This window comes from Gossypium hirsutum, chromosome D09, assembly GCF_007990345.1.
Source record: "Gossypium hirsutum isolate 1008001.06 chromosome D09, Gossypium_hirsutum_v2.1, whole genome shotgun sequence".
In the NCBI taxonomy this organism is placed as follows: domain Eukaryota; kingdom Viridiplantae; phylum Streptophyta; class Magnoliopsida; order Malvales; family Malvaceae; genus Gossypium; species Gossypium hirsutum.
In genome coordinates this window covers 53484462-53499091 of record NC_053445.1, presented here as the reverse complement: position 1 = coordinate 53499091, position 14630 = coordinate 53484462, and the positions used below count along the sequence as shown (strand labels likewise).

Genomic DNA, 14630 nt, shown 5'->3' with positions numbered 1-14630 from the left:
AATATGCTATTGAAGTTCCATATTTATATTAAAAAATGAATCAGTTAAAACCCAAAAAATGGCTATATTTAGTTTGATATGTTTCATGGTGGAGAGTGCGCTACGGATGTGAGAATTTGTTTAAATTTCAAGGATATTAATCGCTCTATAAAATTATGGTTTTTTAATCTTCTTTTTCTTATTCTTCTAAAATAACGAGCTTTGAAATTCTTCTAAAATATTTTTTAGATAAACTGATATTTTAAGTACCGAAATAATTATATATAAATATAATTTAAATGCTAAATTGTAAATTAAGTATTTGTTTTTTTAATCTTTTCACATTCCACAAAAAAATTAACTTTCATGTTTTAGGTTTTTTCTTTGACACTTAAAAATTAAAACTTTGTGGATTAAATGGCAACTAATGTTGTTTGAAACATTTATAAGAAATCATATCATATCATAAATAATATAATATAATATAATATAATATAATATAATATAATATGGTATATATTCATTCTTTGTGGCATGCTGTTTTTTTTTTCAAAATTATTTTTTAATTAAAATTTTATTATTTAAAATTAGCTACAAATAATTTAAAAAAATAATATTATAAAATGCATTATAATTATTTATTTTAATCTAATAGGTTTAAATTTTGACTATTATTATACATTTTTTTACAGTGAAAGCGAATCCTGTGCATGAGCAGCAATTATAATAATAATTATTATAATCATAATATTATCATGTAAAATTATGGGGTACAATAATATTACATATATTTAATTCAAATAACTTCATATTAATGAATTCTATTTTTTTTTATCAAATTTTTAATATTTCGAACACCGCGGTTTCATCTGTCTGTAAGACTTTGGCAAAGAACCCAAAGAGCATTCAAAATCAAGAGAGTATCTTATTTTAGAGAAGAAAGTTTGAGGGTACTGACTGGTACACCAAAGGAAAAACAAAATCAAACTTTCTACAAAGCTAACTCAATTGCTGCCAAATCTCTCAAAACGCCATCCTTATCTCCATCAACTTGTAGTCCCACAATCTTACCCAACTTCAACGCCTTCCTCCTATTTTTGAAGTCGGAATGCGTTCACCACTGGCCGTAAGTTTCTTCTTTCTCAATTTTCTAAACTTTTACTGCCTCCTTTGGCTATGTACTCCTCTTCAATATCCTCTTCGTAATTTCAACCAATTCCTTGCCTGCAGTCGTATTATCTCTACCCATCACCTCAGCTGTTTCATCGGAACCTTCATTCCCATCTAAATGGCCCAACGATAGTGTCCGATCCATCTTGAAATTGGACTTGCCAACACTCACCTTCCTTATCCCGGTTACTTACTTCCACTTCAACTGTCTCGTTTACACCCATGTTATCAATACTAAGCAACGTCACCCTTTTCATGTCACCTTCAATATTTGACTTTCTACCATCATCACCCCATAATTCAACAGATTCTCTCACATCCGACAAAACTTGCCTGTCAATAGTAATATTTTCCAATTACCCGCCGTTAGCATTAATTGTCTCTAGCCATCTTCTCTCATGAGCACCTGTTCAACATTTATTTTTCCAATTGCTTGAAATTTTCTGTCGTAACTTTAGATTTGTTGTTAGTATTCCCAATGAAATTGTCGACTTCATGCCCCGAACCCTCCAGCTCATCGTCGTCAACCTTTGTTCGCGACCCTTCATCTTCACTTGAAGCATTCTGCGGAAAATCATTAGCCATGTTTGTTTTGGATGGATCTTCATTTATATCATGGCTTCTCGACTCGACATCATCACCTCATTCCTACAGCAATAAAATCTATCAAGAATTACTGCTTGATCAATGTAATGGCCTAAATTCAAGGTTATCGGAACAGTGGTTTCGGGATCACAAATCCGATGAGGAAAATTTTATTTTTCTTATATTTTTATGGTTAATAATTTCAAAAAAATGATTTTGTAAAAATTTCGTTCGAAAATTTTGACGCTTGGGCACTCAATTTAGTCAAAAGGACTAAATTGTAAAAAGTGTAAAAGTTGAGTTCTACATGTTAGAGGTGTCCAATTGTTATGAAACTTTAAATTGGAGGTCCCTATATGATAATTAGACCATTGGTTAAGTTGGTAGACAAAAATGGATATGAGATAAGTGAAATAGGAAATTTTTATGTTAGGGGCGGTAATCTAGTAATTAAAATGAATTAAAAGGGAAAAAGATGGCAAATTGTGCTCATCTTCTTCATTTGGAAGAAATCAGAAAGGGGGGAAGCCATAGTTAGGGTTTTCAAGCTTCCAAGCTCCATAGTAAGTGATCTCAAGCCCCGTTTTTAATGTTCTTTACGTTTTTGGAGTCTCGATAGCTTAATTTAGCTTATTCTAGCAATAATTTAACCTAGGGTTTATATTTGGAAAAAATACTCATAGGTGAAAAGTGTTTATTTTGATATTTTATGATAGAGTACAAAGCTAGAAATTATGTTAAACAACTTTTGCTAGCCGATTTTAAGCGAAAACGAGTAAGTTGACATAATCGGTAAAAATCCCTAATGTACATAAGTAAGTGTTAGAGTGAGAATTTGTTGTTATCATAGAAGAGAAAAATGTCCAGCATGTCATAAAACAAAATAATATGATATGAAGTTTAATTTTAGGGCCTTGGGGAAAAATGTAATTATGAAAAAGTTTAGGGGTAAAATTGTAATTTTGATAAAGTTAGAGTCTAGGGCTGTTTTGATAAATGTGAGTATTAAATAAGTTAAATTTTCTATTTTAGATCAAGAAGAACGAAACTCGAGGTTAGACAAAGGGAAGAATAAAGTTGAAGACTAAGTTGGTGAATTGGGCTATATTTGGTACTGAGGTAAGTTTACGGTAAATAAATGCAATATTTCAATAATTATTATTAATGCTGCTATTTTCCAGCAACTATGAATTTATTTCATGAATTTATTTGATGATGATCCAAGCATGAAATGATAGAGAATTAAAATTAAAAAGTCCCGTTGATACATAAGGATGGTACTGGATACGAATGTCATGACATTTGGGTAAAGAGGTCTCATGTAAGACCATGTTTGGGACATGGCATTGGCACCGAGACGAGAGGTCTCATGTAAGACCATGTCTGGGACATGGCATTGGCACCGAGATGAGAGGTCCCCCGTAAGACCATGACTGGGACATGGCATGGGCACCGACATGAGAACATCTCATGTAAGACCATGTCTGGGACATGGCTTTGGCATGTTATTATCAAAAGAGACCCGAGTATCCTTATTGTTCCAATGTAGCTCAACGGGCTAATAAACGAATCATGTTCAAGAAAGTTTAGTTAAAAACATAAATGGCAAGCTCAGGTAAGTTATAAGAGTTAAGAACTTATTATATTATCAATTGATATTCAACGATGCAGCAAGAGAAGGGTAAGTTATGCACCCAAGTATACTAAGTAAATAAGCAAGAGAACTAGAATGAGATTAACTAAAGAGTAAACTAGAGATATAGACTCTTGAGTTTAATTATTTGTGTTTAATGTTGTTATTTATTTGCTAGTAAACTTACTAAGCTTTATGCTTACTTCTTTTATTTCTCTTTCTCTTATAGTATTGCAAAGCTACTTCAAGGATCCTAAAGAAGTCGGAGATCGTCCACACTATCAACCACAATTGCTCGGTATTTTATGATAAAACACGTTTGAGTTATGGCATGTATAGGGATTTAGTTATTTTGCATGTTTGTAATTATGATTTTGCTAACGAATGATGTGTAAGAATTTTATGATGTATGGTCATTAAAATGGTTAAGTATGAAGGTGTTTGTTGTTATGAAAGTCTAGGTGATAAATTATGCATGGAAATCATGAAAGGATAAAATTTTGCAAAGAAACAGAATTCAGGCAGCACAGTGACGTGACTTTGAAAAATTACCTAGGATGGTATAAAATGAATTAGAGGGTGAATGATATATGGAATTAAATCTTGTTGAGTAAAATAACGGTGTAGCAAAAGGAAATTTCTATTTTAAGGTATGTGAATTTTAGTGAGACAAGGTCAGAGCTGTTTTTGGAGTCCCCTATTCTGAGTTTAGAAAATCATTAAAAATTTTATAAAAATGGTTATGAGTTATAGTTTATATTTATAGATTCCTTATTGAGTCTATTTTCTGTAAAAACAAGTAAGAACTTCATATAAAAATCCTACAGTGAGAAAATCTATTTTTAGTGGCAAGAGGTCAGGACAGTTAAGTGGTGAAACAGGGGAGACTTTAACTAATAAACTGTACTAATTGGCTAATTCAAAAATTCTAAAACTTTTATGGTAAATAGATATATGAGTCTAGTTTCAGGAAAAATTTACGGAGTTAAATTTTGAGTTCCGTAGCTCGATTTATAATTAATTTAGTAACTTCTGCGTGATTGGACAGATTGCTGTAAATAGTGAAATTAATTTTCAAAACAAGTTTTTATGCTTCGAATTAGTAATATAAGCTAAGTAATGCCTCGTGCTCGACTCCGGCAACGGTCTCGGGTAAGGGGTGTTACAATCTATCTCAGCTACTCTTACAAAGTGCTCTTTATTTCGCACCTTCAATTTTATCAGCTATAAAGAACACATTACATGAAATCCACCTATCTTCGGTGTTTCTCTATCTTCTTTTGAATTTCGTGAAATGTTGACTTGTTTTACCAGGTAAACTTTTTTCTAGTGTAGATTTTCATTACTTACTTCTAGGCCGGTTCTGAGGTGGTCTGGAAGTATGGCCGCTCAAGGCCTAAGACTGAAAAATTTTAAAATATTATTTTTCGGTTGTTAAGAGGCTTAAAGAAACATTTATAATTTTTAAAAGTTAAGAAAATTCTTTTACTAATTTTTAATGGGTCTAAACAGCTTTTTTTTTACTTTTAAGAGGCCCAAAAATTATTTTATTAACTTTTAAGGTATCTAAAAAAAATTTCTACCATTTTTAATAAACCTAAAACCTTATTTTATTGTTTTGTTGGGGCCTAAAAATATCAAGAACGGCCTACTTCCTTCATCATCGCATCTTTTTCCTTCTTTCCTGATTCATCCACCAAACGTTTCTCGTTCTTCTCCTTATCACTTTCAGATTTTGCTTCCTCCATTGCTCGTTATCATCAGTACTTGGTACTTGGGCAGCTATCTTCTTTTAACCCACTTTGGTTCAGTTTTACATGTTTCCCAGCATCATGGCCAAATCGATCTTGTGCCGTTTTCCTTCTTCAGTACGTATTTCTTGGTTGAAACCTTGCCAACTTAACTTCACCATTCAACCTCGAAACTACACCCATTGCTTCATCGAGATTATAGAATCTTACAAACCCAAAATTTGATCCATTTACACTTGTTTTTGTAGGGATTAAAGCATCCGCCACATCACCATACTTGCCATCTCCACTTTACCTTCGATGGAATGTTGTTGTACACTGTCGAGACTTGCTGCAGATACTTGCCTCCAGTTTGTTTGTGGGGATGTTTTTTTCTCTTTCTTCTATTTGAGCAAGCGAGTCTAAAAAACTTATTATTTACTAAAATTTCATTATATATGTATTTTAATAACATTATAATTTGTTTTGTATTTATTATACATTTTAAACCACATATTAATTCAATCCAAATACAGCATTAATGTTATTGACAAAATAAACAATTTAAATATTATTTATTAGGTTAACTTTAGTATTAAAAAAAAGTCCAAAGCACTTTATTTTAAATTTCATACTTATCCCTCTAATTAAAAGCATAATTTTTTTCAATAACTAATTCTTAACATTGATTTTTATCCAAAATAATTCATGGCTATTAATTAGGGCAAAATAAGTCCAAAAGTCCGTTTTTTAATTAATTAGATTTTTAAGGCCGATTTTAAAATTAATTAAGGAAATAAGTCGGATTGAATAGAAAGCATGTTCAGTCGGGTAAGCTTTTTGTACAGGTGTCAGGAAAGCGCGCCTAGCTGTACGTGCTTTCTGGCAAGCTCGTTTAGCTGGACCAACTTTTCAGCAATAGCTTTTTGTATGTTGCCGCGCCAACAGTAAAAAAAAAATTAAATATACCAATGGTTATTTTTTTACCCTATAAATATCCCTAAATTTTATTTTTATTCATTCACATCATTCTCTCAACTCTCTCGTTTTAAATTTTTTGATATTTTCATTTAAAAATAATATTTTTTAATTATCTCCTTTTTATTCTTTAAAATCAATTTTTTACGAATAGTCGCATCTCTAATTCGCTTCGACGACAAGTATATTTTCGCCACCCAAGTAGCAATGGTAAGCCAAAAATTTAAATTTCGTTAATTTCAATAATGTTAAACTTAATTATTTTTTAATTTCAAAATGTTTTTGTTGTATAAATAGGTGGATGATCATATTCTGTAGGGCTTCATTCATAATATGGGAAACACTGCGATCCTTGAAATTCGTGGCCACTTGCAAGCGGCTGGATTCTTACATACGTCTCGAATGTTCAGGGGCTGCAAACTCGATTTGGCACTAATCAATGCATTGGTGGAAAGATAGATGCCTGAAAGACACACTTTCCACATTCTAAGCGGCAAGTGTACAATACACTCGACGATGTAACGCTGCAACTCGGTTTGCCAGTGGATAGGTCAATCACCACTGGATTAACGGTCGTTCTGAGCAAAGTGGGTCTCTGCCAATCACTATTGTGGAAGGTTCCAGACAAGTTCGAAAGTGGTTAGATGTCAATGAACTAGTTAAAGGCTAATTTCGACGAGCTTCCTGAAGACCTTGTAGATCGAACGGATGACGTCATAGAACAATACGCCGAGCATACATCATGAGGTTAATCGGGGCATTTTAATACCCGTCAAATTTTGAAATTTGTTGCACGTAAGGTTGCTACTACATTTAGTGGACTTCAATGAGTGCGGGAAATTAAATTGGGAATCTGTCGTATTGTCCATGTTATACCGGGAGACGTGTTGGGCCACGATACTGAGTGCGGCATCGATTGGTGGTTGTCTATTCCTACTGTAGTCGTGGTCCTGGTAGCGACTATTATTTTACATCCTAATGTGACCGGCCCAAATATGCTCTCGTTGGTGATAAGGTAAATATCATTTATTAACAAATACGTACTCAATACAATAATTTTTTTATTATACGTTTCGACTAACATATCGCTTGTACTGGTGGAACCATGGGTCGAGCTACGTGGAACTACCCGAGGAGTTGAAACATATTAGGTTGTTGTTAGGTTAAAGCTCATAGGCTAATGCTAGAAACTTGTTCTTTCAAACCTATATTAATTACGTAATGATTCGTAAAAAAATTTCATACATAATGATATTTACAATTTTATTTTTCAATTTGGATGAATGTCGTACACCGACACGGATGTCATATATTGCATTCCGCTAGAAGTGTTAAAAATCAGCAGATTAGGACTCCAAGTTGTCGTTGTTAGTATACTCAACAATAGAAAGGCACGAATCGAACCGGGTGTTGCGTCAGTTTTTTTCACTCGCTAGATCATATATAATTTTGAAATATAATATTTATATTAAACATTACGTTAAATAGCATATTATAAATTACATTTATAAATTAAAATAATAAAAGTATTGAAATTATATCTATGTTAAATAGTTTATTATACATTAAAATAACATTTATGTTAAATGATAACTACAAATTATTAAATTATATATACTAAAAAAATATTTTTTTAAAAATTATTATATAAATTAATAAAATATATTAACATGTACTATTTTAATTAATGAAATACATAGCAAACTTAATAATATTGTTTTTTTTGTTTAATAGCATATTAGACTTTATATCTATCTCTAACATTTTTTTATATAGTTGGGGAATAAGAAAATAATTTTAGTTTGCACCTTCCATAATAAAGAATATCTTATTAATATAAATAAAACATAGGAAAAAATTGTTTAACTTAATCAATAATTGACAACATGATTACTAATAATGATAATAAAAGAATACTAATGGCGATGGTTTTGGAAGTTTACACTCCAGGGACCATGTCAGGATAACAAGGAGTGCCGGTTTGCGAAATCCATTTGTCAGTTTCAGTTTCAAGAAAGACGCCAGGAGTCCATTTCTTGGCTTCATTTATATCGATTGTCTTGATAGCTGGCCATTTGACCCTGCCTTCGGTTTTAGCCCCTGGTCCCCTATTTTGGAACTCTACAAAGTAACCGGTGTCTAGTCCTACGGTTCCTTCCATGGGGGAGTAACCCTCTGGTGTAATGATGTCATCAATATTGCTTTGCATTATGATGGTCCTCGCCAAAGCTTTCCAAGGACGACCAAGATACGTCTTGCTCTTGTCCTTCACCGGGAGGTAGTCAGGGGCGCCTGAGATGGTACAATTTTGAAGCACAATAGCTGAGTGAGTGTATGGGAATTTCCTTCCGTGGGCCGTAATCATGTTGTTCTGGTTTTCACCTGGCTTCCTCGCAATGATCAGACAATTTTGGAACACACTCGCCGCATCCCCGAAAATGAAATCCACTGTCCCGCTGATGAGACAATCCCTATAAAATTGTTTCTGTTTGTGAGCATAAAGGGTGTCTTGGTATCCATTGAAATGACAATTGAACATGATGACCATATCACATGTTGCCCTAAAAGCTACTGCTTGATGACCAGGAGGTCCTGCTGTGTTCTCGAATCCAATGTCCCTGGCCATGAAACCAGCCCCATCCACACCTGCAATATTTCACAAACATACATACTAATTAGTCACCTCACCTCACCACCAAAACTTATATGTATATAATACTACTTACCAACCGTTGCAGTGCCGAATGTTTTAAGCGGATGATCCCTAATGCAGTTAAGGTCATTGGTGATGATGGTCTTAGTTGGACCATCACCGATGAACATAACATTAGTCATCTCCTTAGGTAAAAGGACTTGTTCCTTGTAAGTACCAGCCTTAATGTGAATAATAAATCGATTGGGGCTTTTTTGAGGGACTTCAGCCAAGGCCTTGGTGATGGTATCATATTTCCCACTACCATCCTTAGCAACCACAACGTTAGGCTTCAAATCTGTTGGTTTTGCTTGAAGTAGTCTCCTCTCAGCGTGGCCCATCCACTCAGGTCCATCGTTAGACAGGAGCTTACGTTCAAACCCAGTTGTGTCGATATTGATGCCTGGAATGTTAAGGTCATTCAAGATGGTGGATAACTTAGTCACCATGGTTAAAGAATTTTGGGTAAGCTCCATTGAAGTCTTCAAAATTGAATTCATCTTTTCCGCTTGTTCTTTATTTACCTCCGCGTATGAGTCTACACATGTTTGTAAGGTAGTTAAGGCACCGCTTAACCACACCCTCAGGTTTAGTAAGTAATCACCGATCTTACTCATCTCGTATCCCCCCAGCTTATCAAATGAAAGTTGCAGGTCAGCAATTGATAAATCCAATACTTCTTTACAAACCTTAAGGGCTGCTTTGTTGTTGTCATCTTTATTCAAGTCTTGTATCATCGCTGAATTCGCCAACACTTTCCTTATTTCCTCTATCGCTGCTTGGAAACTCGTCCTTATCAGCTCCTTAGGGTCGGTGGAATTAGATGACTCCAGGCTCTTCTCGCATGCCTCTTTGAACTGTGTGGGTTGACAAACAGTTTGCACCGCTTTCGTCGAACTCGATATTTCACCGCTTTTCGAATCACCATTGTTTTTTAAATGCGTAACACCCACCACTGCTGCCACCACTGCTGCCACCAAGAACACCGAACAGATACCAATAACAGCAACATTGTTCGCCATTGTTTTCTATTTATTCTTAGCAAACCCTCAAAAAATCATAAAATTTTCCTTCTTCTTCCCTTGAAACAGATTTCAAATAGAGATAGGAAAAGAAAGAAAAAAAACTTTTTGAAGTTGTGGGGCTGCTTATTGCTTATTACTTATTGCCCCTTGGCTTGAATAATACATCATTGAAATGCCTTATTTATACTACCAAAGAAACCCTTTCTTAGCAAATTAATGGTTATTTTTAGTTTTTTATTAGCATGGTGGGGAGTGCTTCACGGATATATTATCACCCCAATTTGTTACAACTTTTCAATTATATATATAAAACGCATTCATAGGGAAAGTTTTACCTTTAAATTTATAGGTAAATTATATTATTAGTCACATAATTATTAGTAAAAAAAAATTTCAATCACTCAATTATTGTTAGGTTTCTTTTTTGGTCATCCAAGTATGAAAGGTTACAATATGGTTATCCAATTATTTAATTTTATCTTTTTCAGTCACCAGCTGGTTAACGTTAAAAAAAAAACACTCCCAAAAATCCAAGATAGTTGAGTAACTTTTCAATCCTTAATATAACTCTTATTTTATTAATTATTATAAAATGCATTCATTAGAAAAAGTTTTACCTTTAAATTTTAGGGTAAACTATAGTACTGGTCACCTAATTATTAGTAATTTTGTTCTTTGGCTACTCAACTATCTTTGATTTTTCGGTTTTTTCTTTCTTTACATTTTCCAGCCGGTGACAAAAAAGAAAAAATGAATAATTAGATGATTATTTTGTAACTTTTTATAACTGAGTAACTATAAATTAATTGTACTATAATTAAGTAATTAATAATATAATTTACTCTAATTTTTTAACCGGTATGATTTGGTAACTAAAGTTACATTTAGGTTGATGGTAATTTACATGTATGCCAGCGGGTTGGACTTTTTAATTTTTTATAATTAAATTTGATATCTAATCATCTATAATATATATATATGAGTTGAACAACTTTTGAACTGATAAAGAATATTTTTTTCTAACATCTTATTAAATTGATATTTAAAAATATTTAAAAATTAATTTTTAATTCTTAGTTCTAACTGTCACGCCTTGAAATATAGGAGGTTAATTGAAATAATTAAACAGAAATTAACCTAGGCTTCATGGTTAAGTAATTAGTGTACCTTTTAGAGGTCTTAGGTTCTATTCACTCCTTTCTCATTTATTTTCTTTTTATTTTTAGCAACTTAGGATGAAAGTACATTAAAACATATATAATTTAGAATAAAAACTTAACAAATTATGGGCAACAACTCAATGGTTAAGTCTTTACACTTTTCCCTTGCATGCTCAAGATCAAGCCTTGCCACTCTCCTTCATATTACCCTTTTATTTTCGGCGGCAAGGATAAATTGCCATCCAACCCCCTAAAAGTTTGAAACCCCTAAATATTTAATCTTTTTCCTAATTGCATTTGAACACTGTTCCCTTTTCCAAACCAAACAGAAATTTTTTAATTCTTTTTCCCTGCTTCTCTCTTTTCTTTCTTAGCTTCTTCTTTGCAAGATATTTTCTCTCCATTGCTGAATTTATTATTTCTTCCCGAATCAAAATCTATTCTCAATTCAAGACTTTTTTCAATCAGTTTTATAGTCACCATTAGAAATGTTCTTAATCCTTGCTAAGAATTGTTGGTAAGTTCAATTCAATTCTGATAACTAATCCCAAAATCTCGTAGTATTTGCATCTGATTCTAATCTTTCATTTGAATTGATGAATATTTTACTAATCTTGCCGAAATTCCCGGTAATCTTGATAGATCTTGAAAACAATCATTAACCCGTGTATAAATGTTGTTTGAAGGACCTGTTACAGGTGCAGCAGACCAGATTTGATTGTGAGGGACGTCATTTGAGATTCTGATGGAATGTGCGAGTTATTTTACAAGCGAAACGGGGTAAATCATGCCTCGAAATAGGGTCACATGGCCAGCCACACTGGCATGTGGGCTACACGTGTGGGCCATATGACCCCTCACACAACCATGTCCCCCTAAAACCCTAAGATATTCGATTCTCACACGGCCTGCCACACAACTATGTCTCTTTTGTACCTTGATTTTGCAAATTCCACATAGCAACAATCTATCACATGGCCTAGCCATGTAACACCCCCAACCCGTATCCCTCGGCGGAACCGGGTTACGGAGCATTACCGGAGTTCACAGATCAAACAGACATAAATTTCAAACATTTCATATCATCAAAACAAGTCATCAAAGCATCATTTTAATCCAAATTTTAAACATATCAAATCCAAATCAATTTGCCTAGTTCATGAGCACTTAAACATAGAATTAAATTCACATGCACCTATCTAGATTTAGTTCAATTTACCATGTCATAATATAACTTCAAAAACAAACACATATTTATACATATAAAACCAACCAAAATTAAACTTATAACCTCATTTACAATCAAACCACAAAATAACTATTATTTAGACACCCTAGGTACATGTTGAAACAAAGGATAAACATCACCACATTTGAGTTTGGGATCGTTGTTGGATGCTGAATCGGCGATCAAAAGTTAAGTACCTAACCCGCGCATCGGAAACAAAACCATACGTTGAGTAAAACTCAGTGGTATTTCTATAATCCGAATATGTAAAGATAAAAAATTACAAATATACAATTGAAATGTAAACATATATTAATATTTAAATATTACAACAACCATATCATTTTTCATTTGTTTCACAAATATCTCAATTATCATACTTGCTATATAAATAGCTTTTCACAATTTAACTCACATTTCATTTATACAATTGCTTTATTCATTCCATACTCAATTCACTATTTCATTTCCATTTCTCATACCATACAATTTCAATATCAATTATAGAACTTATTTATTCATTTACCCCTATTAACAAGACTCAGACGGATACACGGAATCCAATCAACACACCAGTTTGGCACCTAGTGCCTCATCGGATAATTCGAAGTAATAATTTGACACACAGTGTCCCATCAGCTAAAGTGAAGTAAATTGGCACACAGTGCCTCATCAAATTAATCCGAAGTAGTAAATTGACACCCAGTGTCTCATCAGATAATTCGAGGTAATAATTTGACACCCAGTGTCTCATCGGCTAAATCGAAGTAAATTGGCACCCAGTGTCTCATCGAATTAATCCAAAGTAGTAAATTGACACCCAGTGTCTCATCGACTCGAAGTCGAAGAAATCCCTGAACTCTTTCAATCTTATGGCATGCCATCTATATTTGACTCAACCCGATACAGTTAATAGGGTTTAATTTCACTTTCTAAATACAACCAATATTCAATTATCATATTTGCACACATATATATTCATTTCAATTCAAATAATCAATTCAATCCATTCAATCAACTTTTAATTCAATTCAATGTCAAAGTGCCAAATACTCACCTTAACTACTTACCATAAGCATTAAATCAAAATACAACAATTCATAACTAGATTCGGATTATAGAAATACAAACCAAGAATTCCAACCTATTCGACGTCGACTTTATCTTTCTCCTTTTTAGTCAAGGATTCTAATACGATGTTAGCTACGAAATTAAAATAATTAAAATTCATCAATACAACATAATTCAATCTCATATTTAATATTTCAATTTTTACTCAATATTTGCCTAAATTCTAATTTAGTCCCTAAACCGAGATTATCTTTATTTCTTTACATTTAATTCCTTATTTTCATAAAAATTCCACTTTAGACTAAATTTAACTCCCTATTTTCACTTAAATCCCTAAATTTTTATTTTTTCACAATTTAATCCCTATTACTCAAAATTTACAATTTATTCTACAATTCAATCTTTTTTTCATTTCTAGCTTAAAAATCTATCAATTTAATCCCTAATACTAAAATTATTCAACATTAACAACATCTAAAAACTCAATAGTTTCTAAAATTTTGACATGGGTCGGATAGTATTTAATACCGGGATTCCAAAAACATAAAAATTACAAGAAAAAGGAACTAAATTGACTAACCAATTGAACTTTGAACCAAGAAGTCCCTAGCCTTGTGTCTTTCTTTCACTTTTTCTTTTTTCTTTCTTTCTTTTCTGTTTTCGTTTGACTTTGGCTTTCTTTTATTTCTTTTTCTTTTCTTTTATTATTATTATAATATAATATATATACTTATTAATTAAGTAAACATATTTTATTATAATATATATTAAATTTATAAATATCTTACCTTATGTCGCCTCATTAAAGAACAATGACATAATTGCTTCTTTAGTCCCTTTAAGTTTTATTAAATCTATAATTCAACTTTCACCTTATATGCAATTTAGTCCTTATACCTAATTACTTTTAATTTAAGCAAATTCACTTAACCGAAACCTAATTAACTACACAACTAGCTTCGTAAATATTTATTAAAAATATTTATGAGTCCGATTAATGAGAAAGGAGTCCTGGGAATGCATTTTTTTAATTTGGTCTTTTTTTGTAATGGCCCGTTTTTAGTGAAATCGGTTCAATGGTTTTGGGACCACAAATCAGAGGTCATAAAATTTATTTTAATATTATTTTGAGGTCTACAGCTTAATAATATGATAGTATAAAAATTTCGTTAATTAATTTTATAGTCTGTAGGCTCAATTTGTGAAAAAAAACTAAATCGCGTAAAGTGTGAAAGTTGTGTTCTATTAGATAAAAGTGTTAAATAGCTATAGAACTTTAAAGTGGAGGTCCTTTTGTGGTAATTAGACCATTAAAGGTGATATTGGATGTGCATGGCTTGGAAATTGAGTAATTTTTAAAGTTAGGTAAGGGTAAAATG

The 14630-nt window shown here is 32.5% G+C and overlaps 1 protein-coding gene across 1 annotated transcript; it reads right to left on the bottom strand.

Annotated features, from left to right (window-relative positions):
• Nucleotides 1-7889: 7889 nt before the first annotated feature.
• Nucleotides 7890-9943, bottom strand: LOC107926417 (pectinesterase). Its single transcript, XM_016857269.2, has 2 exons — nucleotides 8802-9943; nucleotides 7890-8721 (listed from the first exon to the last, which is right to left on the bottom strand). Exons 1-2 carry the CDS (start codon nucleotides 9787-9789, stop codon nucleotides 8015-8017), a joined length of 1695 nt encoding a protein of 564 aa, XP_016712758.2. The 5' UTR covers nucleotides 9790-9943; the 3' UTR covers nucleotides 7890-8014.
• Nucleotides 9944-14630: the final 4687 nt, after the last annotated feature.

Bases quoted from the DNA above. Each gene is read 5' to 3' on its own strand.
- LOC107926417 (XM_016857269.2), bottom strand. From the start codon at position 9,789: ATGGCGAACAATGTTGCTGTTATTGGTATCTGTTCGGTGTTCTTGGTG. The intron at 8,722-8,801 runs GTAAGTAGTATT...GAAATATTGCAG, and splicing joins ATTCGGCACTGCAACGGTTG to GTGTGGATGGGGCTGGTTTC.